The sequence below is a fragment of the Balaenoptera musculus genome, chromosome 11, assembly GCF_009873245.2.
Source record: "Balaenoptera musculus isolate JJ_BM4_2016_0621 chromosome 11, mBalMus1.pri.v3, whole genome shotgun sequence".
NCBI classification, from domain to species: Eukaryota; Metazoa; Chordata; class Mammalia; order Artiodactyla; family Balaenopteridae; genus Balaenoptera; species Balaenoptera musculus.
This window is the reverse complement of record NC_045795.1, coordinates 97,171,765-97,199,589: the sequence shown is the minus strand read 5'-3', so window position 1 is coordinate 97,199,589 and position 27,825 is coordinate 97,171,765. Positions and strand designations below refer to the sequence as shown.

Sequence of the window (27,825 nt, the reverse complement as noted above, 5' to 3'; positions counted from 1 at the left end):
ACCCAGCGGCATCAGAGTTCACAGTCCAAAGCCCACAGTACAACCGAGTCATCAACAACACCCTCGTGTACTCAATTTTTCCTCCTCCTACTGCGTTGCTCTGGAACAAAGAAGGTGTCTATGTATTTTTCACAGCTAAGCAGCAGCAGTGTATTTGGGTGTTTCCAGGCAGTAAAATTAGAGTTAATGCTCAAAGGCAGCAGAACTTTTAAGAAGTTACCAGGGATTCTTCTTTTCAGTTGAATTTTTTTAAATTTTATTTATTTATTTATTTATTTTTGGCTGTGTTGGGTCTTCGTTTCTGTGCGAGGGCTTTCTCTAGTTGCGGCAAGTAGGGGCCACTCTTCATCACGGTGCGCAGGCCTTTCACTGTTGTGGCCTCTCTTGTTGCGGAGCACAGGCTCCAGACGCACAGGCTCAGTAGTTGTGGCTCACGGGCTCAGGAAAGCCCTTTTCAGTTGAATTTTTATTTTTTTTAGCAAATCTTTTTTTTTTAATTAATTTATTTTTGGCTGCATTGGGTCTTCGTTGCTGCGCGCAGGCTTTCTCTAGTTGCGGCGAGCAGGGGCTACTCTTCGTTGTGGTGCACAGGTTTCTCAATGCAGTGGCTTCTCTTGTTGCAGAGCACGGGCTCTAGGCGTGTGGGCTTCAGTAGTTGTGGCACACAGGCTCAGCAGTTGTGGCTTGCAGGCTCTAGAGCAAAGGCTTCAGTAGTTGTGGCGCACGGGCTTAGCTGCTCCGCGGCATGTGGGATCTTCCCGGACCAGGGTTCAAACCCGTGTCTCCTGCATTGGCAGGCCGATTCTTAACCACTGTGCCACCAGGGAAGCCCTTTCCAGTTGAATTTTGCTGAGGCACAGGTATATTTGTGAATGTCTCCAGACCTTTGGATTCTTAGGTTACAAAGCTAGTCAGCAACTAAACCATCGTTAACACTGAGAAATATAAACGAACATGGAGACCATGGGAGTTGGCTGAAGATCCATCACTTTATTTTCAGAAAGAGATGGTCAAAGGGAGCGAGGGGGCAGAGATACAGAGGCATTCCGGCAACACAGCAAAAACAATCAAGTCAGCCATCCAAAACCAATCAAAAACAATGCCAACAAGCTTTCACTCCCACACAGGTAATGTTTCACTGAGTAACAGAAATGATAATCCTAAATCCTGGAGATAAAAGTATATAGCACCTTGTGCTTTACTTTGGCAGGGAGACTGCAATGGCTCAGAGACATCCACTGAGTTATCACTCTTAGTCCTTGAACACAGGCCCGGCTGGTTTCCCTCGGAGGCAGTTGTGATGTACAGGCCTTGTTGTGAAGGAGATGGATAAGGGACAGTTCATTGGGTGACAACAAAGCGCTGTGAAATACTTAGTCCTCCAAATCTTCCAAGCAGGAGAACAAGGCCCCGGATTTGCCAAATCTGCAGCACAGATGACGCACAGCTGATCCACGGAAGGTCGACAGTGAATTAAGGCCTACTTCCCAGGCCAGCAACTTGGGTACCGGGGCAAGAGGGAAATACCACATATGAAATGCAAAGTCCATTCCCTTGCAGGTTACAAGGTTCAAAAGCACCTTCCACAAACACCTAGAGGCATCCAGCATAAGCGATGGATCTTACGATTTCAGCTACTGGCCTCCAAGAAACAGACAAGGGACTCAGGGTGGCCTGTCGCACTGAGGAAGATTGGAAAAAAGGATCCTTTTGTCCCAAATGCAGAGCATCCTCACACTTAACCCTTGACCGTCATAACCTTCCAGGGCCTGTAATGAACACACCTTTACAAGGCACCAGCAGGGAGCAGAGCACAGCTCAGAACTTGAGATGACCTGGCTGTTCAAAGTCCAAGAAGGGGCTCTCACTTTCACCACGGAGAAAGGACGCAGCAGAGGCCAAGGCAAGGGAGAGCCCCAAGACGGGGAACGGGAGATCCATGGACACCAGGCCTCTTGTTCTGCATAGGCAATAGAACAGGGCTGGGCAGCGCCAGCAGAGCTTTGGAAAATTAAATTGGTTTACCTCTCGACCTGGATGGGGCACACAAGGGGCTGTCACATGAGATGAAACAGGAGTATTTCTGGTCCAGTGCTCCAGCGTCACCCCCTGACGGCAGACTAGCAGACAGCATCTGCTGCAGACTGGACCCTGTCAGTTTAACACAACTGAGCTGCAGCCCTGGGGGCCTCGGTAAGTGGGATCACCTTCCTCGGGGTCGTCTTCCTCAAGCAGGTTTCCTCCTCCTCAAGTCCCCCAGTCTGTCCAGATGTTCCTCGGCCAGGACTTGCCCTGGACCGTGAGCGCCCCTTTGGCCCCTCCATATTGATGGCAGTGGAACCAGTGAGACCAGCAGCCAAGGTCCTTCCGCCAGTGCCAACTCGGAGCTGACGCAGCAACAGTGAGAGCCAGACTGAAGAGTCACCCGGGGAAGGGAGGGGCTGCCTTCTCTGGCCGCAGGAGCATCAGCCTCTAACACAGGTCTCTGGCAAATGTCCCCCAGAGGAGATCTCCCACCGGGGGTTCGTGTTGACAGTGGAGAACCAGGAACCAAGCTACACGCCTACGTGCACTTCGCTGAGGAGCAGTGTGACTTTATTCACGGACTGCTCGCACCACAAGCTGCGGAGACAGGCACTGGGCGGGCAAGCTCGCTGCACCCTCACATCAGCCTCCTCTTCTTCCCGGGCTGCCCTGGAGCACTGCAGCCGGGAGGCCAGCCCGAGCCCCTCACCAGCCCCCCACACGCCGGCCCCACCCCCAACCAGCCTGAAGCGGAAGCCTCCGACGAGGTCTCAGGAAACGTCCTGTCCGGGTTTCCTCCATCCCAGCGGGCTCTCAAACATCCTCGAGCAGGGACACACAGGCAGAGCTCACACGGCCTTTCTCCTGCCAGGCCACTGGTCATCCTGGAGGGCGGGGAAGAGAAAAGGACGAAGGTTAAACTTGAGTTCACTCAAGACAGACCAGGTTCGTTGCTCACCCTATGTCTACATGCTCTACATTTAAAAACTACAGCCAAAGTCATTTTTGTCCTGGTTTTTAAAAACTATGTAATGTGATTTTTATCACCTTTTCTGGGAGACTCCTGACGGCACCCTCTGCTTAAAGACTGTAGAGGCGGCAGGTGTTCTCACGCAGGGTGGCCAAGGTGCGGGCAAGCGGCAGGTCTTTGACCCTGGCAATCTCTCGAACCGTGTGCAAGGCCAGGCCTGGGTGGGCGTACTGGCAAAGGCTCTTGGGAACCTGGAAGACACCAAGCATTCAGGATATCGTTGTGCCTTCTGTGCAGAGCTGTCACGCACAACTCCCTCCCCGGCCCTGCCCCAGCAGGGCCTCTTTGGAGCTGTGTAGAGACCCCTTTACCTGCAGGTGCAGGGAGAGTCCCAGTCAGGGGGGCTCTGGGTGAGCAGGGTCCCACGCTTCCTTGGACTACCCTCTACAGGGTAGGGCTTTGCACTGCCTGGAAGAGAGTGGTTACCCTTCAGCTTCTCAGCCCCCTAGACTTTGGTTCTGCAAAGCAACAGAGAGGAGACATCTACACAGCCAAGGGTGGGACCTGGAAAGGTACTGTGGCTCTGGTCCTGCCAGCCTTGCAAGGGGGACTGCACACCTCCCACCCTCTCTCCTCAGTGCCTCAACTCAGCTTGAAGACACCCTTACCTGTCGAGGCAGGAAATAGGGAGCATCAGTTTCCACGATGATCCTCTCCAGCGGGATCTGTTTCAGAGATTCCCGGGCCTCCCAGGCAGAGGAGTAGGTCAGGACCGCCGTGAAGCCCACGGACATGTTGGGAAAGTACTTCAACAGGGGCTCAATGACCGGGTAGCTGCCGGTGAAGCAATGCCTGCGAGGAGGAGAATTCCAGATCAGGGCTCTCTCATAATCCCCTCTGCAGAAGCCCCCAACTCCCTCTGGACATTTCACCTCTTTTAAGTTATTTTCGGTGGGTAAATTCTCAGAAATGGAAAGACTGCATCCAAGGGAAGGACTCACAGTCAACACAGTCAGGAGCAGAATTAAAAACAGCAGCCCATCTGGATCACAACTAGAGTAGGTAAACACTACGTCCATGTAATCAAATGCACCAGAAGGAAACAAACAATAAAAATACTGGGGAGTGGCCTACAGGTGAATATTCTTCTCTTAACCTGGTGTCTGTTCACGTTCTTAGTACAGTACACATTAGCCCAGAAGGGCCGAGTGACTGTGCCTCATCTCACCTCTGGTGGTGGCTCCACTCAGAGGCGTCACTCTCTCTGCGTGGGCGCCTGGAAGGCAATGGTCTAGAGGCCTAACAGCCTCACCCCTTCAGCCACCTGGCACCACCTGGCTTGGGTTCTAGACTCCGTGTTTTTTCAGTTAACCCATCTTACCCATCATGAAAGTGCCAGTGGGCATCACCTCCTGACCTCTTTGTAGCCAGACGCAGCTAAGGGCCCCTCCTCTGGTTCCCAGGGCACCCTGCGCCCACCTCAGCCCCACGCCCTCTGCAGAGTCACCAGCTGACTGTCTCCCACTGCTCCCCAGGGGCCCCCCCAAGCCAAGCCCATGCCCAGGACAGACATACCAGGGCAGGTTGGTGAGTTTACCAAACTGGAGAACCCCTAGATACCATTTAGAGAAAATACATCCTGGACTTTAACTGGGGGTGGGGGAAGTGGGGAGGGATGGGCTTTCAAATTCAAAGTAGGAGAGAAAATTTCTTTTCAGGTGCCCTGGAATGTTCTCATGTGCTCAGTCACTGGACCCACAGCAGCCTCTCCCAAGATCAACAGCTCTCAGTTCTGGGAACCGAGCCTCCACTACAGCCTGCTTCCTGCGATGGGGGTCACAGTGATTCAGGGTATTAGCTCAAACCATATGAAGTTGCCGTTTTTTAGGTTAAAAAATGATCAAATATCAGAAATTTCACATGGGTCAACCTGACAGTTAATCTTGAGAAAAGATTCTATGTAAAGACGTAACATCATCAATCCTCTCCTCACTGAATTTGTTTTCCCACGAATGTCCTAGACGGAGGGACATGTTCACTTCATTTGCCCACTGAAGTCCTAGACTCTCACCTGTGAATCTTGTAGTCTGGAGGCACAAATTTTTTCATGATTTTCAGCAGATCGTCATCAGCTTCTCGGCAGTGGATCACCAAGGGTTTCCTGAGAGACACGGCCAGCTGCAGCTGCCTCTCAAACACCTGGGAGAAGACAGAGTGGCAACACCTGTGGGTTAGGGCCACTCTGGATGTCTGTTACCCCCCCAGAACAGCCGGTCCACTGCACAACCCCCACTGTCTTCTTCAATTCTTTACTTTTAAACTCTATAATGCATAATAATAGCTAACACTTACCGAGTGCTTACTAGGTAGTATTATTATTTAGGTGTATTATAACATGTAATCTTCACAAGCACCCTAAGATGGGTACTGCTGTTAGCCCATCATGCAGTCAAAGAAACTGAGGCTCCAAATGAGGTCAAGTAACTTGCAGCTGGTAAACTGTAGCACCACAATGCAAATCTGAACCCAGGCTGTCCACACAGCCACCCCTAGGCAATGCTCACGTGGGGCTGCAGGGCTGGGCTGGGCTCAGGAGCACCACTACAAGTTAAGTGTCCTCCCCTTCACTGCCCCCGCCTCCACTCCCACTCCCAAGAGGTAATCCATCACCTTGCACACCTTTTCCTATGCAAAAAGTTGCCATGTATACGTCTGTACAATGCCTGGCTCTCAGAAGGTGCTCAAGTAATTGTGGAAAGAATAAATACTATACATATTTCCTGGAACTTGCTTTCTTTACTTAACCAAAATCAGATCTCCTTCTAGGTGAATACCTACAGATATACTACTTTTTTTTTTTTTTTTTAAACTCTAGCTACTTTAAAAGTCTTTAGTAGTAAAATACACCTGTTGCTAATAATTTTAAAGAAAAAAGTAGGGCTAGAACTTATTCTTTCCTCTTCTTCTCTCCTTATTCTTATTCTTCCTAAGTTCAGGTTTAGAAAAAAAAGAACAAAAATACTAATTCATTATAAAGAAATTACCTCATCTTAAACTTTATGTTTTCACGAGTAGCTTTTTCAATTGTGCAATATCATTCGTGTTTGAATTTTTAACATCAAATAAGAAGACGCTTTTGGTAATTTGAGTCAGGTGGTATTCACTTGAGAATGACATTTTCAAGTCCACCACTTATACTGCCTCTTCTCAAAATAGTGGCACTGCGCCAATACCAGTTCTGATATAACTCACTTTTAACCAGTGTTTTCAACTAAAGCAAAGTGACCCTGGGAACCAACAGCATAGAATGCTTGCCAAGGACTTTAAAGACGAGCTAGTTCCAGTACCTACAGCCGGCGGGATCCCTCCCCAACACATCAACCCTCCTTGAACTCCTCCAGAGGCAAGAGGTTGCAAGGGATTCTGATTCCAACATTTAATTTTTGCTTCTAAAAAATTCTTCCTTGAGTACTCAACTATTGAGTAGTGAGTACTCAATACTATTATGCTCAAACTATTGAATACTCAAACTATTATAGCCTTGAGTACGCAAGTACTTAAACTATTATACTCAAACTATTGAGTACTCAAACTATTATAGCCTTGGGATGGAATATAACATAGCTGTTAAAAAGCCTATTTTTCAAAGCACGTTCAATGAAGCAGGAACATTTTCACAGTGGAAAAAACATTCAAATCTGTAACTTTCTCTTTTTAACTTTCTTAAATTCTTTTTTAAAAAGCACATGCATACAACACACATTTCCTTGATTCCATGACAGGTGCTTGTAAGACATACCACCAATTGTCCCTTGCAATTCTCCAAGGGACAGCAACATTAAAAATATGCATTTTAAAACACATCTGAATTTCAAAAACGTTAAGAAGGAAGAACTGTTAGGGGACAGGAACTGTGTCTGGGTTGGAGCATCTGTCCTCCCCGGGAAGCCAGGTGAAGCACAAGAGTAAATGCAGCCTGCTGGGAGGGAAAAGTCTTATGATGGTAATGGTCACTATCTCTGATGGAATGGGAAATGATCTTTACACATTTGTGTATTTTTCAAATATTCTGAAATGGGCACACTAACTTTAAAATCAGAATAAAAATATATTGTTTAATTAAACAAACACAACATGTTGCTTCCCAAGAAGGAACGGAAGTTTTGACATTTGTATCATTAGCTGTAAAAGTCACTCAGCACCTAAGCCCCTCCTCTTACATAATGAAGCTGAAAGGTAAGAAATAGTTTGTGAAGCATTTGACCAATGACATCTACAGGGTCTGGCTAAGAGCAATCATATTTTTAGAGACTCTAAACTCTTTAGTTCCAAAAGTAGAGCAACCCTTGTGTTTCAACAACTAAAAGAGGAACTAAATAAATAAGTTTGTCAGCAAACTAAGGACGACATTACCTTGTGCTGCTCCGGGACAGGCGTGGTGCACTTGTGAGAGTAATCCAAGCCCATCTCCCCGAATGCCACGGCCTTGGGGTGCCTTAAGGCCTGCAGAAGATTTCTTTCTTGACTCTCATTGTAGTAACGTGCAAAATGGGGGTGACAGCCAAAGGCCCCCCACACCAGATCCTCTTTCAACAGGTCCTCCCAGAGGCCATCTGTCAGTGTGCGAGGATCGCAGAAGTCGGAGATGCAGCCCTGAAACTCCTTAGGGAAGGAGCTGCTGTAAATTTTCCTGAACTTTGTGAAGCTCCCTTTGAACGACAGCTTGGAATAGAGCATGTCCAAGTGACAATGGGTGTCGATGAAACCCTCCAACCTGGGCTCCCGACGGCTCCTGGGCAGGGAGCTAGATGCGGGTCCTCCACACGGACGTGGCGGCACGTCCTCCTGGAATGTTCTTTTCTCCTTCACCTCTTCTTCTTCCGAGCTTCTGGAGAAACGAGATGAACGCGACTTCCGGGATCTGCCTTCCTCAGCGGCCTGGCGCTCTCTGGAGTTGTGCTGGGGGCTCACCGTTGAGTGGGGGGAAGAGCCCCGGCCGCTCCTCTCCACCTGCACGGTGTCGCTGCCGCCACTGCCCACGGAGTGGTAGCCGGGGGTCTTGGGACCGCTGGTCCAGTAGCTGGCGTAGTCACACCAGGGACTGCTGTACAAGTGAGCCGGGTACATGACGTAATCCGTGGGGAAGGGAGAAGGCTCTGGAACCGCTGAGGGTTTCAGGGATACGGGCTCCTCCTGAGAGAATCTGACTGTGGAAATCTCGTCCACGTCGGACCAGTCACTTCCTGAAGAGTTGCGCTCCATCACCACCTCTCGGTCTTTAGGCTGCAGAAAAGAAAAGAAACAGGTTAGCCTTCTTCCTATGTGAAGACGGCCTCCCGTGCTCAGTCACCTCCAGGACAGAAGCCCTGGCTGCTTTTCTGGCCGTGATGATGGCTTTGCATTGGCTCCTCTGCTCACTCTGTCACCTGTTTTCCTTATTATTCCCAGAAAGCGAGTCAGCTTACAACTAGGAACAGTCCTATCAGCTAAAGGGAATAAACTTGTGCCCATGGTCTCATATGCCATCCCTGAAAGGGAAGCTGTGCCTACATTCCCTTTCTGAAGACCCCTCTTGGGAGAAACTGCTCTCCAGAACACACAGTGTATTGGGGGTTTTAAAGAAAAGAAGCACCCAGCATCTCATCCTTAACAGCAGGTCTCTCACACATTCAAAACGCACAACCACACAGTTGCAGCAGTTTCAAGACGTGTTTGCAAATTCTTTGATACTACTCTCCACTGTAAGATGGGGTTTGTGACCCCTCTCCTTGAACCTGGGCCAACTTGTATTGTAACTGATGGAACCAAAAGGGACACTGCAGCTTCCAGGGCTACGTCAGAGCAGCCTTGCTATTTCCCCTGGTTCTCTCCGCTTGCTCCTCTGGGAGAGGCCAACCACCATATGATGGCTGAGTACCCACGACCACATGCTAGAGAAGTCACACATAGGTGCCAGCAGCAAGTGCCCGATGTGTTCACATGTGAACAAATAAAATGTCTATCGCATACACTAACACATAATTAACGTTTGCAATCTAGTTCTTCAAAATATAATTCACACACACACACACAAAAAAAAAATATATATATATATATAATTCACCATTTTTTTCAAAACCAAAAGTTAATCTGATTAAAATTACAAAAAATGCCCATATGGAAGGTAAGGGTTTCTCCCCAAAATGATGCTCCCTTTTCTGAGGGGTCTGTTTTATATTCAAGTCCCTACAAAGTCTCTTCTATTACAAGATGTACTCTTTTATTTGAAAAAGACAAATGACCCCAAACAAATCTCAATCAAGCTAATTTGAGACGTTTAAAGAGGTTCCCTTAGCTCATTCTTTTAAAAAGGAGGGGAGATGGGAAGCAAAAATAGTTAACAGACTTAATAATTATTCCTGCAGGTATGACCTCACAGTTCTGTGTTGGACATCATTTTTAACAAAGCTTTTCAAGATTGTTTTTACTTTTTTTTAAAGATAACTTTTTAAAAAGCAGTATGGTAAGTGGTTATGCATAAAATTACACTGGAAAAACACTTAAGATATGTATAAAGTGGTATCCAGGTGAAGGAATAGGGCAACACAGGGCCAGCTGGAAAGCTACTTTTCACTAAAAACATTTTTATTTTTAAACAATGTAAATATATTTCCTAAAAAAGTAACCTAAAAAATAATTAGACATGGTTACACTGTTGGGCTCCCAAAAATATACCTCCAAAAACTGAACAACACAAACTGAATGCAATGGGAACAGCTATTTGCAAGGTGGGATAGAATTTCCATGGGCAGACCAATACAGATTCAAAAAGTGCTACATTGCATCAGTAAGATCTCATCTGCAGGAAATTCTGCAAGTCAAATGACATCTTTTATTTATTTTAACAACAAATAAATAACACAGGGTTGCAGAGGGGAGGGGAGGAGGAATCTACAGAGACTAAGAGACTTAACACATTTAGAAATTGACACACATGACTCTTACATCCTGTTTCAAAAAAACTGAAACAATCACGAGACAGGGAAATTTAATCACTGACTGGATAGTTGATGCTATTAAGGATTGTGGGGAGGGACTTCCCTGGTGGTCCAGTGGTTAAGACTCCATGCTTCCACTGCAGGGGGCATGGGTTAGATCCCTGGTCAGGGAACTAAGATCTCAAATCCCGCATGGTGCGGCCAAAAATAAAAAAAGGATTGGAGGGGAGAGAGGGCAGAGGGAGAGATCAGAACTGTAGTTATGCTTGTTTTTTTTCCCTAAAGATCCTGTATCTAATTTTAGAGATACACACTGAAATATTTATGGATGAAATGATACGGTAGGTGGGATTTGCTTCAAAATAATTTGTGGAGAGAAAAGGGACACAGAGATAAAACAAGACTGGCAGTGAGTTAATACTTATTGAAGATGAGTGATGGGTATGTGGGTAATTTTCATAAATGTTTTAAATATCCCATAATAAGAAGTTTAAATAGAAATAATAACAGTTAAAATTCCAACTCAGATGGAAGGGTAGAGATGTCCTCTGACTGCTTCACAAACTTCTCTATCATCCGAGAGTATCTGTTAAAAAATACCAATTCCCCAGTCCCATCTCAGACATCCTGAGTCAGATTCTTTCATTCTTATCGTCAGGGAAGTTCAGGAAATCACATTACATAACACAAAAAGTAACTCCAGTGACAACAAAGACCATGTCAGAGAAACATGTGAAAAGGTTTAACAAAATTATTTAATGAAATGTGAGGCTGGAGGAAAAATGGCAGAGTGGGGAAAAAAGTGACTTCAAAAATGCACATGCACCTAGAAATATATATGATAAACAGACTTATGATGACGTCATCTAAGACCCTGAAAGGCTTTAGATTGTCAAGTTGGCCAGGAAAATGTTTTTGGATTTCCTTTTTGGGAAAACCGGAGATTACCTATACTCAAGACTGCCTAAGGTTCAAGCCCATATGGTAAAATTTATTGAGAGTCTGCTATACAAGAGGCACTGAGCAAAGGATTTTCATGTATTAATTCGGGGTTCAGCAAATTGTGACCCACAAGCCAAATCCAATGCACTGCCTGTTGGTGTAAATAAAGTTTTACTGGAATATAGTCAGGCCCATTCACTTAAACATTATCTATGGCTGCTTTCATGCTACTACAGTGCAGTTTAATAGTTGCAACAGAGGCCTTAAAAGCTCAAAAAGCCTAAAATATTTACTATCTGGCCCCTTACAGACAGAGTTTGCTGATCCCTGTATTAGTCTGTGATAACATTTAAAGAACCGTGCCTTTTATACAGAGGAAGAAACTGGGGCTCCAAGAGGTAAAGTGACTTTCTCAAGACTGCAGTTTAGGGGGGGCAGAGCCAGGATTTGAACCCAAACTGTCTGATCCCAACACTCATCTGTTGACCTACCATAGCATGCTGCCCCAAATAGATACCCAACAGATAATCTAAATGTCCAGTTTGACAAACAGGAGTTTGGGTATATAAGTTTGGAAAGTTCATCCATACCATGGAATTCCAGGCAGCCAAACAATGATCTATGTTAGACAGGAAACACAGACATTATATATTTGGTGGGAAAAGTAGTTTACAAAACCTACTGTTCTTGGGATTTCCAATTAAATACAGCACATGTGGGTTTTGTCCTCCCCGCCCAAAAACTCTTAAAATTACAGGAAATGGACTTGAAAAAGCATAAACCTACAAAGAGAAAGCATATAGAATAAACAGCAAAGCAAATTAAATAAAAATTTGATGCTAGAAAGCAGATAGATGAACAGTTACTGGATAAGCAGATCGCAGATGGCCAAAACCTAAGCCCGCAATGAGAAAAACCCAGAAACATGCTGAATCACACTACAGGACCCCAGAAGACTAAGGAATTGGAGGTACCAGACCTCTCAAAATGAAGGTGAAGCTGGAGATGAAAATAAGAGAATTTGTGAAGTTAGATCCCCAGATCCCTGCTCCCATCCTGTACAGATGGGTCTGCCCCTTCCCCACCCAGCAAAAGATAAGGTTCACACTTGGAAAACTTAAACCACGGAGACTGTGGAGTAATCAGGGACAACAGACACATAGCTGAGGGTGAGAGACCCTCACGTGTTGGACAGTGAGAACCCAGGCACTTCCCTCAATCTGACCCCTAAAACACTAGCAGCCAGAGGTGTGCTCCTGGGCAGAGCACTGGAAGATTTGTCCCAGGGACCTCTTGTAGCCTCTGAGGAAAAAGCTACAGATCCAACTGGGAGTCCACAGGTTATCACCTATGTTCAAGGCAGCAGTTAATAAGCCCTTCCAGGCACTGAGAACTTCCAATCGGCTTTTTAATGCTTCATTTTTAAAATATGAACAGATACCCAAAACATCTGAGGAAAGCCCTATCACAAAAGACGGAAACCAAAATATTTAGGAAAAAAAAAAAAATCAGAAGGAAACTCAGCAGTGCAGAAAGAAAACTTCAAAACAAACCTTTAATCATATTCTCAGAGAAACAAGAGAAGGTATTTAACCTCAAAACAAGAACAGGATGTTCTAAAAAAGGAATACTCAAAAGACTAAGCCAGTGTTCTTAGACATTAAGTATGTCAAAAATTTTAAGAGTATATATTATCATTATATACACTCTCCTTAATTATTCATAAAGAAAGCAGAGATGAAAAGAGACAGAGGAAAAAAGGAATCTTAAGGAAACAATTAAAAGGGCTAAACCTCGAAAAAAAAAAAAAAAGGCGGGGAACAGATTACTTATTTTGACAACATTGAGAAGAATTTTACGGCACTAGCAATTTGGAGGGGAAACCGTCATAGTCACAGGAACAGAGAAAACTAAAGGAAAAAACAAGCTAAGATGAACTCCAAGGAAAATCAACTTTTCTAAGAAAGGAAATGTAATCAAAGTATACTAAGTAACTCAGCTATGAATATGGTGATAATAAATCAAATAGATTGGGCTAAAAATGGTATTATGATACAGGGAGCTGCAGGAAGGGAGAGAGGATACATTTACGGGCGTGGGTGCTGCCGAAGTGTAGAGAACTAAATTCTCATCTCCTGAGTAGGAAGTCCACAGATGTCTACATTTTCAAAAAATAAACAATGAAAAATTACTTAGAAATATGGAGGTAAGTACTAGAAGCGAGAGTTAAAAGAGACGAAAGGGGCTACCTCCAAGCAGCGGTAGTGAAGGATGGGCGGAGATGCGTACAACAGAGGAGTGTTTTTTTCCTCAAAATTGTAAGCAGTGTTAAAAACCGTTAGTTTCCCTCCAATATCATTCAGTATCACTCTCTCCTTCCTCTACAGCAATAAAAGTTTATCTGAATGTAAAGCTTCCCAGATGGAAATCAGTCTGGAATCTTCCAGACTCTCTTGCAGGTGTTGGCCAGGTTTCTAGATTCTTGTCAACAGATATGAGCAGATACAATGGGGACCGCTTCTGAGCCAAACTCTTAAAAGGGAGGGAATGTACTATGTTCTTCTCCTGTTCCTCCCGGCTGGAATGTCAATGTAATGTGCTGAGCCAGGTCACAGTAGCTCAGACCGCAAGATGGAAACTGCTGAGGGGCAGCAGAGAATCGAGCAGAAGACACCCCGGTCCCCCACACTGTGGAGCCATCCTCCTTAAAGCAAACTTCTGTTTTCTTTAAGCCACTGTTATTTTGGCCTTTGTTACACAGGCAAATCTATGTCTTAACAAACATATAAATCCTAAAACAAAAACAGCACTGAATTGAGGTTTCTTAATAACTCTGAAAGCTACGTTAGAAGAGAACCAACAATTTGCTCCCTGGAGCCCTGGGTAAGTCAAGTACAGTGTTGAATGAGTAACACTCAGGAACAAACTAAAAAGACCAAATACATTTAACAGAACTCAAAACCCCATGCTTGGCATGAGCTTGACTCACTTTCTGGCCGTTTACATGCGAGTCAGAGTCATCCAAAAACTCCAGGACTGGACAGCGCTTGTCAATGACTGTCCTTCGGCCACCCAGAGGCTCCTCGCTGGGTTTCTCCTGAGGGTCTATCACCACTCTCCTGTCCCAGAAGCCGCTCTTCTCCGGCACAGCCTTCTCCTCCTCCGCTCTGACCTCTGGGGCAGACGTTTTCTCTTTCTGAGCAGCACATATGGTGACACTCCTGGCTGGCCCCTCTCCGCGGCTGGCACGCTCTGCCGTGTTGGGTTTTGCCTTCATGGCAGCCTCTCCCTTCCTTTTTGGCATCGACTTTCCCAGGATGCCCTGGATGGCCTTTAGGTAGATCATGGTAGAGCCTTGGTCTCGAAGTCTATCCCTCTGCCTTTTCTGGACCTTGTTTGGTTCCTCAATTATGTCATTTTGAACGTCAGCTTCAGCTGCAAATTCAGAATCCATGGGGTTACGAGAACTATCTTTGGAATCAACCTGGAAGGAAAATGACACATTATGAAAGGTGATTTCCTATATGAAGCACTTGGCAAATGAGACATCAGTGGAGATGTCATGCCAGCCCTCAGCACTGTCAGCCACTGTTAACAATTTCAGGGGCTCCCAGCCTGCTCCCTCCTCCCATCCTTTCTCTACAGGTGCCACAAGGAGTTCTACAATCTGGCAACGTCACACCTCTGCTTAAAACCCTTCATCGGCTCTGCATCTGCCTGCATACATCCCAGACTCCTGAGTGTGACCCCGGAAGCCCTCCTCCCCAGGCTGGCCCCCAACCTTCCTTCCAGCATCACCTCCCGCCTTTCTCCACACACCCAGGTGTTCTGGGAATGAGGAGAACGCTGGAGAAGGGGGAAAGGAGGGTCCCAGGAACAAGCAGTGCCCCAAGCGTCAGACCAGCATTTCCTGACACTTTTTGGACATACGTTGTTCCTGTTGCCTGAAATGTCTTTTCTTCTGCCTTGGCCATCAACAGAACTCAAATGACACCTCTTCTGTGAGGACTTTCCCGAGGGTTAGTCACTCAGTCCTCTGACCCCTCGTACTTCAAATATCCCTGTTACAACACTCCACACACTGCACTGTGATGAACTGCCCTATTCTCTGCACCTCCAGCCCCAGCACAGCCTTCCACCCAAGCACTGGACACCCGCTGAGTGAAGATGCAGGACACAGGACCACCCGTGAAAGCTTCATCCCTCAAGAGCCAAGACGCACAATGCTCTCTCGTGTCTGGGCTGCGTGACCCTGCAGAGGGCTCCTCAAGGGAAGGATCCTGCCCTCTCCATCTCCCCACCCCTCACACCTAACACTGGGTCAGGAGGAACACATGCTCACAGAGGGCAGCAGCAGAAAGAACACTAGCTTTGAAGTCAGACTCATCCGAGATTATACCACAGCTCTGCCCCGTACAAGCTGTGTGGCCTTGGTCAAGTCATTCAACTTTTCTGAGTCTCATCTTCCCAGGGCCTACACATAGCAGGTGCTCAAATATGTGTTGACTGATATCTAAGTATTTGTTAACTAATACGTAAAGGTAACACTGCCATCAACTATACGTCTATAAAAAAACAAACAAAAAAGATTAAAATCTCAAGGGTTTAGCATAACCATGATTTTACTTCTCAAAAAAAAAAAAAGATAACAAGGCCCACCTCACAAGACTGAGGATTATGTGAGCATCTAGAGGTCAAATATTGAGACTCATATTTGACAAGCTCTAGCATATCATAAAGCTTAAATTTTCCCTTCCACTCTTCCTTCTCTAAATTGAATTAGAAATTTGGATATGTCATACTAAAAACTAAAATTAAGGTAGGTGAAGATGCTCATGATAGACACATTTAACCTTCTCTATAAAGTAAACCAAGATCATCAGCTAGCATTAGAATCTGAGAAAACCTCGCAATTATCCTGGAGGTAATAAGGCACAAACAAGGAGAGGCTGGCCAGCAGGAATCTCTAGTGATTCCAAAATGCCCAGTCTAGCTATGGTCTGAAAGTGTTCCCCACAAGACTCATATGTTGAAATCTGACACCCAAGGTGACGGTATTAGGTGTGTCCTTTGGGAAGTGATTAGATCATCAAAGTGGAGCCCTTATTGATGGGATTAGTGCCCTAGTCAAGGGGCCCCAAGACAGCTTCCTTGCCCCCTCCTGCCATGTGAGGACACAAAGAGAAGACTGTGACCCAGAAGAGAGTCCTCGCTGACCAAGCTGGCACCCTGATCTCAGACTTCCAGCCTTTAGAATTATAAGAAATAAATTTCTGTGGTTTATAAGCTACTCAGTCTGAGGCATTTTGTTACAGCAGCCAGAATGAACTACGACAAACATCTTCCCCTCAGAATATTCCATGACCTGGCACAGAGACTTCTGTGTTGAGGGGGACACATGAAGGTAAGTGTGTACCCCTCAATGTTTACAGAGCAAATGCAGAAGAGCAGGTGGATGAGTGGGTAGAAGGTAGGCGAGTGGTGAGGGGACCTTAGGAGGACCCAAGGGGAGAACAGGCCGTTTCTGTGCATGCCCTTCAGCAGTGCTTGCTGACAGGACTTTGGACTTATTAGATAAACAAGTGTGCAAATGACTGCAGAAAAAGAGGGGAAGAGGTGCAGAGAGAGGGGAACGTCAGAGAAGCATTTTCAAATTCATCAAGATAAGTATAGGGAGGGTGGGAGGGAGAAGCAAGAGGGAGGTGACATGGGGATATTTGTATACGTATAGCTGATTCACTTTGTTATACACCAGGAACTAACACAACACTGTAAAGCAATTATACTCCAATAAGGATGTTTAATTAATTAATTAGTTATTTTTTTTAAATATGAGTAAAGTACTGTATCTTGTTTTCAAACTAACAAACACTCTCTAAGGAGAGCCCTTAGCAGTACTAGAGTAGGACAACTGGGATCGATCCCATCAACATCCTCATATTCTATCCAACACGAGTCATTTTCCAAAAGTGCAAATCTGCCTTCGCCCTGTATAGAGCTCGCTAATGGCTTGGAATAAAATCCGAATTCCCTTAGCTCATAACACCGTACAGCAAGCTGCCCCCTACCTAGCTCCCCAGCCTCCATTCCGGAATCTCTGTTGCACCAAACCACCTGGTGAGGCAGTCTTGTGACTTCTGCAGCACTCCCTCCGGACTGGATGCTCCTTACAAGCCACCTCATGGCTCCACCATCCAACAGAATGTGCGGCACACAATCCTCACTCAAGCGCTTATGACTGAGAGCAAGGCATCAGCAAAACGCAAGACTTCTGAGACAGGACCAGACTACTCATCGCTCCAAGGTTAACCATTAAACTGTGCCAAAACAAGGCCCTTTAGGCCTAAATGAGAGAACAGTGTGTCTATGATTGGATTAGACCACCCCGCAGACAGGCCACACCCTCAACTCTCCAGTTCCAGCCCCACAGGACAGCGGAGGATGCAGCACACCTGAAACACTAAGCTAGATTCCTCCGTGCCTCCTCATCTTGTTATTGCCATTACCTTTAATCAACTGACAGTTTTACCCTGTACCCAAAACCACTGAAGCTGCAGCAAGAATTAATGACAAGATCAAATTAGCCTCATATTTACCTGATTTACATTTGAGTCATATTCAGTATTCTTATGTCAAAGACAAAGCTTTTCAGCTCACCATTAAATTTTTTTAAAAAATCAGTGTGCCCACAAGAGTTCTGTGAGAGCCACACTGAAAACACCTGGAGCACTTCGCCTAAAAACAACAGCCTGCTGGTGAGGATACAGAGCTAAATACAGCCTCACTTCTCAGTTCCACGTAAGAAACCACTGAGCAAAGGCTTAAGGACAAACCACTTTCCTTCCGGCTGCGTTTGGGTTTTTTAATGATAACTTTATCTAGGGGCAGCCCATCTCACCCAAGTAAGACTTTTCCTCCGTTCCTTCACACACAGAACTCCTCCCCACCTCTGAAGAAGGCCCAGACCTCCAAAACCTAGAAAGCAAATCCCAGGCAACTAGAAACACTGCCTGGCACAAACCAGGCCCTAGGTAAATATTTGTTCAAGACCTGATTAAAGACGTGGATGACGCTCACACAGTAGCCAGTAACATAAACTAGGGCTCCTTTCCTCTCTCTAACCTGGAAGCAGCAGACTGACTGCAAGAGACTGAACCTTTCCAAACTCACGATCAACTCTGTCACACATACATACACACAGACATACTCGCATATGCCGAGTAAACTTAATCTTTTTTTTTAAAAAAAAGTTAACATAAAATTGGGCTTCCCTGGTGGCGCAGTGGTTAAGAATCCGTCTGCCAATGCAAGGGAGACGGGTTCAATCCCTGGTCTGGGAAGAGCCCACATGCCGGAGAGCAACTAAGCCCATGCGCCACAACTACTGAGCCCGCGCACCTAGAGCCCCGAGCTCCACAAGAGAAGCCACCACAATGAGAAGCACGTGCACCACAACCAAGAGTAGCCCAGCCTCCCGCAACTAGAGAAAGCCGGCGCACAGCAAGGAAGACCCAACGCAGCCAAAAAAAAATAAATATTTATTTTTAAAAATTAAAAAATAAGAGTTAACATAAAACAAATGAGTGGATGAACTGCACCTCCTCCATGAAGCACTCCTCAGTCTGCCCCCCAGTATTATGAAATCCTCCTGTGTGTTCCCACTGGGGAACTAAACGCTGAACCTCCAAAATAAACCCTACCCCACCACGCAAAACCTCAACGTGCTGGAAACCCTAACCTTGGTGAAAAGCCACACCAAGAACCAAATTCTTTTTCTTGGTTCTGTGCTTCTAAGTACAGGGCACAATTCCCTAAATTTACAACCGAAATAACATACATCTGTGTCTCCAGGGTACGCCATCTACCTCCCGGCGCAGCGAGCCTCCATCCTGACTGACTGTGGGTTATAAGCACCTGAGGAATATTTATATACACCTGGCAGCTCCGCCCACACCCCAGCATAACCTCATCAGGGTGGCAGGAAGGCGCAAGGATTTTAAAGTAGTTCCAAAATGCTTCCAAGTTCGCAAACTACCTCTCCACCGACCTTCAGGCTATCCTCTGAGGTCTTCCAGTTTGCTCTCCCCTGGGGAGATTCCAGGGATCTTAAGAGACCTGGTCTTTTTTTTTTAGTATCCTTTCACCAAAATTCCTATCTCCAACATCTCAAGCCAAGTGGAAAGGGCTTCACCGTTTGCAAGGCGTTGGGGCCACTTACCTTAAGGCTGCAGGCTTCCTCCTCGAGAGAAGCCATTTCTTCTAGAGAAGGTCTGGCAGGGCACCGAGGGGATCCCCCTGACGAAAGGAACTCTCCTGAGCTCTGAATCAGGCCTCCTTTGGAGGCGGCCCCACCCACACCTGGGCCAGAGGAATGGGAGGAGGAGGAGGAACTTCTGCGGCGGGATGAGCCCCAGGACACACCATGCTCCTTCTGGGTTTTCATGCGCTTGGGGCTGCTGGCCCCTCCTGAACGCGACACAGAGCTGTGAGCTGGCCAGCTGGAGGGGGCCACATCACTGGGCTCCCGGAGGCAGCTGCGCTTGCGGGAACTCCGCTCCGAAGGGCTGCTCCAGTGGTACTTGACCTTGCGCCTCTCCGACGCCATGGGCACCTGCAAGGTGAAGAGGGAGCCGGGAATCCACCACCACTCCTGCTATAGCTGCCCCTCCTCAGCCTCCCACTATCCCGGGACTCCCCGAGGGAGGGCAGGCCAGTAGGTGAGAGCCAGGGGCTGGCTTCACTGACCTTTCCCCCTTCTTTCCACTGCCCATCACAGTGCTCAAGGTTTCAGAGATGTCAAAGCGCTTCGAATGTCTGCGATTCCAAAGCGCTTCGGGGAAGTCCAGAAGGTCCCAGGATTTACCAAAGGCTTCGTTCGATTTGGTTTCCGAGCCCACAACGTGCTTCCGCGATTACCAAGCGCTTCAGTTTGCACAGCGCTACTTCGGGGATGTCAAAGCGCTTCCGGGACTACGACGCGCTCTGATTGAGTTTACAATACAAAGCCCTTCGCAGATGTCAGCGCTTCAGAAGGCTACAGGGCGCTGTTAGGTCCACACCTGGAGGCCAGACCCGCAGCCCCTGGGCGGGCGCACGGCCCGGAGGCCCGGAACGCCGAGCGCGGGCCGCAGAGCAGGGCCAGACCCAGCACGCAGCCCGCCCTGCCCCCGCGGCCCCGCCGACCAGCCCCGGGCCGGAAGGGAGCGAGCCGCCCCTCAGAAGCCCGTGGCGCCCCAGTCCGCCTCCTCAGAACACCCCCGGGTCCGCCCCGCCCCAACTTCCGTCCCTGCTCCCGCGGCCGGGACGTCGGCCCCGCAGCCTGCACCGGCCTGACGCCCTGCCCTGGCCGCCCGCTTGCCGTCCGCCTCAGTCCTGCGGCGCCGGCCCTGCCTCCGCCCGGGTTCCGACCACACCGGCCTCCGCTACGCCCGCCTACCGGAATGAGCGGTGAGGTCTGCAGCGCGGCGGGCGGCGGAGGCGGGTCCTGCACTGAAGGGAGGTCGCCCATTGGTCAAATCGACAAGGGGCGGGACTCCAAGCAAGACGGAGCTTTCCTTTTGGCCAGGAGGTTTGGAGGCGGGACCCTACGCCTTAAGAAGCTCGTCCATTGGTCGGAAGCTAGACGGGGCGGAGCCACTCACGTTAGCTCGAAGAGCGCGAAGCTGAGGCCCGGCCGCAGTTCCTCAGGCCTGCCCTTGGTGTGGGTAGGGGACAACAAGGGGAGCAGGGTTCCCGAGGGCTGCTCCCTGCCACTCAGCGCTGTCCCCCTTAGCAGGACGCCTTCAGATCCAGATACGCTCATCGAACCCACACCAGCATCATCACTCCATTTACAGAGACCAAGTGACAAAACACAGAAAATGACAGAATTGGAATTAGAAATTAGAAACTACGGGGGAAAAAATAAAAAAGACTACACAAAAATGTAAAATATCCTTCTGGCAAAAAAATATAAAAGTTAAAAAACAAGGTACAAACTTGGAAAAATATTTGGAACACGTGGCAAAGGGCTGATGTCCCTACTATGTAAAAACTCTGGCAATAAGATATTTCAGTGGGCAAAGGAAATGAACTGATGAACGAAACAAATCACGAAATTTGTTATATTTCATTTTAACATAAGAAAAAATGGCTCCATTTCTGTCATTTAGAGAGTACAAATAAAATTATGTTTTCACCCATTAGGTTAGCAAAGATCAAATAGAGTGATAACATTCTTCGTAGCTGAGGATGTGGGGAAACGCACTCCCATACATCACCGTATTGGTGAAACCTCCTTGGAAGGCAGCACCATTGGGAGCAGGAAGAATGGAAACAATCTCTGTACCCGGCAAGTGAAGCTAGTTACGTAAATTACAGAAGGACCATACAATGGAATACCGGGCAAAAAGAATGAACTGCTCCAAAAGTACTGTTGAGGAAGAATGGCCAAAAAAGATGTGAGAAAACACAGGTTCCAGAATGAATGAAAATACCCTGTGTACAGCAAAAAATAATAAATGAGAGAGGAGTGGAGCCTCAAGATAAAATGTTTTTAAATGCCTGAGAGTAACCGCTCTGTATTTGTGTGTTTCTAACTACTTTATTGAGATATACATACCATAAAGTTCACCGATATATAATTCTATGATTTTTTTAGTACATTTAGAGTTGTGCAACCATCACCATAATCTAATTTTAGAACTTTGCATCACCCTAAAATCTTGTGATCATTACCACTTCCCTCCCCAAACCACTCCCCCTCCACACACACACACACACACACACACACACACACACACACACTTCTAATTTCTGTCTCTATGGATTTGCCTGTTCTGGACATTTCACAAAAATGGAATCATACAATATATGATTGGCTTCTTTTACTTAGCATTATCTTTTCAAGTTTGCCCATGTTGTAGCATGTATCAGTACTTCATTTTTTATGGCTGAGTAATAGTCCATTGTATGGATATACGACATTCTGTTTAACTTTTCATCTTTTGATGGACATTTGGGTTGTTTCTACCTTTTGGCTATTATGAATATTGCTGCTATGAACACTGGTGTGTAAGTTTTTGTATGAATATGTTTTCATTTCTCTTAGGTAGATACCTAGAGTGGAATTGCTGGGTCATATGGAAACTATGTTTAACCTTTCCAACTTTTCCTAAGTGGCTGGCCATTTTACAATCCCACCAGCAATGTATGAGGGTTCCAATTTCTCCACATCCTTGCCAGCACTTGTTTTTGTCTGTCTTTTCTATTCCAGCCATCCAAGCAGGTGTGAGTGGTTATTTCATTGTGGTTTTGATTTTTTTTAATACCTAATAAAATTTATTTTAAATACCTGATAGAAATGACAAAACACATGACAAATGTTTAATTTTTAACATACATGATAAAGTCACTGGAATGCTCTTAGTAGTACCCACATTCAGAGAAATGTTGCTAGTATTGCAATATTTGTCAAGATAAATCTATCTCATTTTAATTGGAATTTCCAGTCATTCTCAGAAATCTCTTTAGAAGATATTTTTCCCCCAGGGGTGTCTCTCTGTATGGTGGTTTTGATTTTCATTTCCCTAACAACTAATGAGGTTGAGCACAAAGATTTAAAAAAAAAATTTTTTTTTATCATCTCTGGAAGAATCCCCAAACTAGTAACACCCGTTGCCTCTGAGGAGAAGAAATGAGGGACTAAGGTCCCAGTGGGGAATCCCCCATGTAATCTTTTGTACTGTTTGGGTTTTTTGTTTGTTTGTTTGTTGCTGTGTGCATATATTAACTTAAAAAAAGTCAGGCCTTACCTCTACGAATTCATGGAAAGACACCTTGGTGCTCATGAACCCCTGGAATTCATATACAGAATTGTGTATGTATGAATTTACAGCTTGCTGGAGGAAGAAAATCCAAAGCTTTCATAGATTCTCAAAGTGGTTCTCTGACCTCTTCAGAAATTTGTGAAGCCCTGGTCTGGAAATGCAAATCTGTCTGGGTAATATTACCCAGTTGGCAACTGTCCTCTATCGCTCAAAATGCTTTGGAAACATACTGCTCATAATTTTAAGGTGCTTACCACATGCCAGGTCCTGTTCAGGGCACGTAACACGGACTCTAGTTGAATCCTCACAGCCACCAGAGTTCAAGACAAGGGTGGGACTTCCCTGGTGGCACAGTGGTTAAGAATCCACCTGCCAATGCAGGGGACACGGGTTCGATCCGTGGTCCGGAAAGATCCCACATGCCGTGGAGCAACTAAGCCCATGCGCCACAACTACTGAGCCTGCGCTCTAGAGCCTGCGAGCCACAACTACTGAAGCCCGTGCGCCTAGAGCCCATGCTCCGCAACGAGAAGCCACCGCAATGAGAAGCCCGTGCGCCGCAACGAAGAGTAGCCGCCGCTCGCCCCAACTAGAGAAATCCCACACGCAGCAACGAAGACCCAACACAGCCAAAAATCAATAAATAAAATAAGTAAATTTATAAAAAAATAAAAATAGGACACGCTGAATTTAAAAAGACTTGCAACGTGACTTTTCAGAAATATACCCACTGCAATAAATGTTAGGTACATGACAAAAATAAACGCTTAATGTCTTTTTAAAAATTTATTTAATAAAACAGGACAAGTGCATTTTCAAAGTACTTCTGTAGCCATGTCTCACCCGTTCCTCCCCAACAGCCCAGGGAGGGAGGATGAATGCATGTTACTTACAAGGAAACTGAGGTTCCAGAAATTAAACTAGCAGCAGAATCAAACATGAACCTAGTTCTCCTGGCTCTTCATCCAGCCATAAATAATACATATTCTCTAAATAAAAACTCCATTTAAAATATTAGCGTTAGTGGGATGGGAGGATAAAGGTGCAGAGTGGGCATTAAATAAATATCTGTGGGTTGCAAGATTTCTGAAAGAGAAAGCAGAAAATCTCCAGAGCCTTCTGCCAGGTGTCTGGCATTCGTAAAACTTGAGACCTTGAGGAGGGAGTGAAGAACCGAAATGGGACACAAGTTGAAAGTCTTTCATGTAAAGGTCATGGAAGTTTGCAGGCAGTTGGTGGCAAATATTACCCAGAGATGTTAGCTTTGGAAAGTGCCATCAGCGCTCAGAATGCTCAGTCGGTTGTCGAGGGTGAGAGCCAGGCAATGGCATCTGTTGGGGTGGTTATCGTCACATGCTCCCCGGAACCACAAAATCGCCCACATCCTGGGCTCTTGTATCAGGGTTTCCCCTTCAGTCTCCTGATAACCCAGAGCTCTGATTGACAAATCTCAGAAAGGAAGAGGACTTCATGGATTTTTGTGTCTCTGAAAGCTGAGGTCCCGTCTCCCCTAACTCACTCTGGTAAAATGGAAGTGTCTCTGCCGCCACCCAAGGAAAGCTGATGTTTGGTGTTTCCTGGGAGATCTTGATTCTTCCTTAGATCTTTTTCTCGAATTGACGTTCATTTTTCCAATGGAGGACGAGGGTCCTCAGCTGTGGTCAAGTCATCAGGGGCCAAAAAGCTCAATGCTATCCAGTTTCTCTTCTTTGTAGAGCCGGATATTCTCCATCAGTTTCTTTTTGGCCTCATTGATCTCAATTTTCCACGAAGTCTCTGTAGCTGACATTCAATGGAAAGTAAAGAACTTGAACAAAAGGTATTTGGAAAGAGTTGTTATAATTCTTAGAAAGTCAGACTTGGTCACAGTTTTTCACTTAAATCGGGCTTCTGAATCAGGCCCTGAGTGGAATGAGCACTGTCATTGCTTCTGCCTTTTCAGGGAAGGCCTGTCACCTGCCCCCACCTTTCAGAGAGGAGGGGCTTCCATGCTTCTCCCCTGAGGGGTGGGGGGCAGTGTTAGAATGAAGCTTACACTCTCTCTCTCTTCTTCCTCTCACCTCCATGTGGGAGGAGGAACAACAGGAAAGGTCAGAGCCTGAGACATTCACAGAGCCACGTGTACCAGGGGATGAGGACGCTGAATTGTAAAGGCCTTCCGAATTTTTATTTCAGAAGGAAACCTGGTGTGTTTGGACCCCAGAGTCAGAAATAGAAGCTACCTTTGGAAGCAGCTGGCAAGGTGTGAAGTGAGGATGGAGAGGCGGCCGGCGACAGACCACAAGGGGCTTTGCTAGTCCCAAGGGAGAGTTTTTACTTGGTCTCTAAGTGCAATGGGGAACCACAGAAGGGCTTTAAACGAGGGGTGACATGAGTTGTTTTTAAAAACCACTCCGGCTGGCCCCTGGAAGAACTGGTGAGGGGCCCGAGCAGATCAGGGAGGCCACAGGGAGGCTGTGCGGTCATCCAGCAAGAGGAGAGTAGCTTAGATGAGGGGTAGGGGTCTGGGGACGGGCAATGCAGGGAAGCAGATGGAGCCGAGGGATGTTAAGGTCAGTGGACAGGACTGCGTGAGGGACTCGACCTCGGGGGCCGGGGGAGAGGGAGGATGGCTCTCTTGGTGCGGCCAGCTGGCAGGTGAACAGCTGGATAATCAAATGAACGCGTGAATGAGGGAGAGAAGGAATAAATGATAGGCTGAGTTGGGAACATAAATGAGAGTGTATAAGGACTCAGATCCCACGCTTACCATCCTGAGGAGGTTCTGGACTGGCGCGGGCCTCAGAGGAGGAGTCAGCTTCCACTGCCCCAGCAGCCGGCAGCTCGCTTTCTCCATCCGCTGGGGGGGGACGCGAGGCGGCAGCCCCGGCCCAGGGTGCCTCCCTCATGGAGCAGGACGCTTCGAAGCTGGAATTGTCCACGTCGTCCGTTTCTTCCGGAGTATTGGAGGAAGAGCCTGTATGCTCGGAAAGACCACTCCAAGGGAGCGACGTCTCCTGGCCTCTCAGCTGCTCTTCCACAGCAGCCACAGAGCCACACACCTTTGGGAAGAGAGACAAGGGCACTCACTGAGAACTTTTCCTGAAATTAAAAATCTACCAGGTCTCCCAGGCCGAGAGAGACAGAGAGAGAGAGAGAGAGAGAAACGCACCACAGGCGCAGAGATACAGATATTTGTACTTTTGCTGGTTGAGACCCTGGGTCTAGCTGCCCCAGCAATGCCTATCCTGCCTGCAGTTTGGTTAAATGAGCAATAAATCATTCATCCACTCATTCATAGGCTCCCTGCTTCCTTCTCTGTTACGTGTTTACGTGTGTGTCTGTGGGTCGAATCTAATAATTCGAGTTGAGTTTCTATCACTTTCAACTAGAAATGCCCTAAGTAATATAGATATTGCCCTTGAGGGCTTTTCTGGTTAGGGAGGTTAGGAAAATTGGAAGCAGGCAGGGAAGGAATATTTCTTCTTTACACACACACACACACACACACACACACACACACACACACATAAATGGCACACAAACCTACCCTTAGTAAAAATAACAAATTTCATTTGCTCAGTGCCTTGCAATTTACAAAGCACATTTGACACATAATGTAAATGAGTTTTTATAAATAAAAAATTAAAAGATCAGAGAGGTGAGAGGTTAAGTTCCCTGCCTAAGGTCACCCAGTCAGTGAGTGGCAGAGCTGACCACTAAATCAAAGTCTGCTTGTCTTCAAGGCCATGACCCCACTGATCTGTCATCTTCCTAGCTTGGTTGTGAAATACTGGGGACAATGACCATTTTCATTCCTCTTTGTATATGAAAGTGCCCTATCCCCTTTATTCCACATAGCAAATGCTTCCTCATGCTTCAAGGCCCAGTTCAAATGTCACCTTTTGAGATAAATCTTCACAATATATGCCCAATAAATACTTGCCAAGCTAAAAACTACAAAACTACATAACTAGGTTCTGGCCTAGGTTCTGACCTATGGGAGAAAAAGTGATATGTGCATTTCCAGGTCACACCCTTACGAGGAAGGGTGTATGTTCTCCTTTTTAACCCCCTTTCAGTGGCTGGAATGCAGATGTGATGGCCTGAGCTAGAGCAGCCTTCTTGGATTCTGAAGTGGAAATCACATGATAAGGGTAGCAAGAGCAACAGTACAGGAGCCCAAATCCCCAATACTGCGGCACTGCCACATCAGCTCTGGACTGCCTACATTCAAACTGTTGAGCTAAAGAGAATAAACTTTTATCGCACTTGGAGTCTCCTCATTATAGCAGCTTCTTTGAATGTACTTTAACTGATACACTGAACAAAAGAATAAAATGAATGAAGGAATGAAAGAATAAGTGGTTGAAGGAGAGAGATCTTTTTAAAACATAAGTCTGATTATGTCCTGCCCCTGCTTAATTCCCCCAGTGACTTCCTCAAAATCCTGACTGTGGCTGCAAAGCCCTCTGTTGTCGGGCTCCTCCTTCCCCAGCAGCCTCATTACAAGCCACTCTGCCCCAGGTACTCTATGTTCTAGCCACTCTGACCTTATTCCAGGCCCTTGACCTTGCTAGGCTCTCTCTCAACTCAGGCTATTTGCATAAATTGTTCCTTCTGCTTCGATTGCTCTTCATCTGGTCACACATCACTTCCTTGGGAAAGTCCTGGGCGAGGCCCCCGTAATATGCTACACCAGCGCTCACCAGATGGTTACTGCACAATGTCTGTGAACTCCAGGAAAGTGGAACTGGGCCTGCCTTGTTCCCCGATATATCCCCAGGGCCCAGCACACCACTGCTGAATGAGTGACTGAACACTGCGGCACTCGGGCAGCTGGAGCACAGCCTAGGCTGAGAGCGGTGACTTGGTCTCTAGCTCCTGCCACGTCCTGGTGCAAGAGGGTAGACCTGGGGCTGAGCCAGGAGTCCAGAGGGCTCTGATAGAAACTCCCTCTGGCCTCATCTCCCCCTCTCTCGGCCTCGACATCTCCATCTGTAAAAGGGGAGGCTTGGGCTATAGCACTGGTGTTTGAAGATTTTTTTTTTCAGCTACCAAACCCTTTCCTCAAATAAAATACTGAGAACCCAATACAATTATGAGAAGTGATAGTGGATGTCTG

At 46.7% G+C, this 27,825-nt stretch overlaps 2 protein-coding genes across 6 annotated transcripts in view; both read right to left on the bottom strand.

Annotated features, from left to right (window-relative positions):
- Window positions 1–819: 819 nt before the first annotated feature.
- TATDN2 (TatD DNase domain containing 2) lies at window positions 820–20,349 on the bottom strand. Of its 2 annotated transcripts, none has more exons than XM_036869946.1 (8): window positions 19,660–20,347; window positions 19,133–19,525; window positions 13,904–14,398; window positions 7,409–8,278; window positions 5,067–5,194; window positions 3,664–3,847; window positions 3,073–3,246; window positions 820–2,909 (listed from the first exon to the last, which is right to left on the bottom strand). In XM_036869946.1, exons 2-7 carry the CDS (start codon window positions 19,517–19,519, stop codon window positions 3,106–3,108), a joined length of 2,205 nt encoding a protein of 734 aa, XP_036725841.1. In that variant the 5' UTR covers window positions 19,520–19,525; window positions 19,660–20,347; the 3' UTR covers window positions 820–2,909; window positions 3,073–3,105. The 2 variants fall into 2 exon arrangements, 1 of the variants encoding a protein (XP_036725841.1); XR_005021932.1 differs by lacking the exon at window positions 820–2,909 and adding an exon at window positions 3,367–3,463 and having other exon boundaries at window positions 3,124–3,246; window positions 19,660–20,349.
- A 3,146-nt stretch (window positions 20,350–23,495) lies between these two features.
- Window positions 23,496–27,825, bottom strand: part of IRAK2 (interleukin 1 receptor associated kinase 2) — a 66,508-nt gene continuing 62,178 nt past the window's right edge. The window contains exons 12-13 of one of the 4 annotated variants that reach the window (XM_036869383.1): window positions 25,471–25,762; window positions 23,496–24,503 (exon numbers count right to left, since the gene is read on the bottom strand). In XM_036869383.1, coding sequence (XP_036725278.1) covers window positions 24,391–24,503; window positions 25,471–25,762 — 405 coding nt within the window. In that variant the 3' untranslated portion in view covers window positions 23,496–24,390. Of the gene's footprint in view, window positions 24,529–24,550; window positions 25,046–25,470; window positions 25,763–27,825 lie in introns of those variants that run through there. The other 3 variants (XM_036869384.1, XM_036869385.1, XM_036869386.1) reach the window with 3 other exon arrangements.

Bases quoted from the DNA above. Each gene is read 5' to 3' on its own strand.
- TATDN2 (XM_036869946.1), bottom strand. From the start codon at position 19,519: ATGGCGTCGGAGAGGCGCAAGGTCAAGTACCACTGGAGCAGCCCTTCG. The intron at 5,195-7,408 runs GTAATGTCGTCC...GTCTTCTCCCAG, and splicing joins CTGTCCCGGAGCAGCACAAG to GTGTTTGAGAGGCAGCTGCA. The intron at 3,848-5,066 runs GTGAGAGTCTAG...TCCTCCTCGCAG, and splicing joins CCAGACTACAAGATTCACAG to GCATTGCTTCACCGGCAGCT.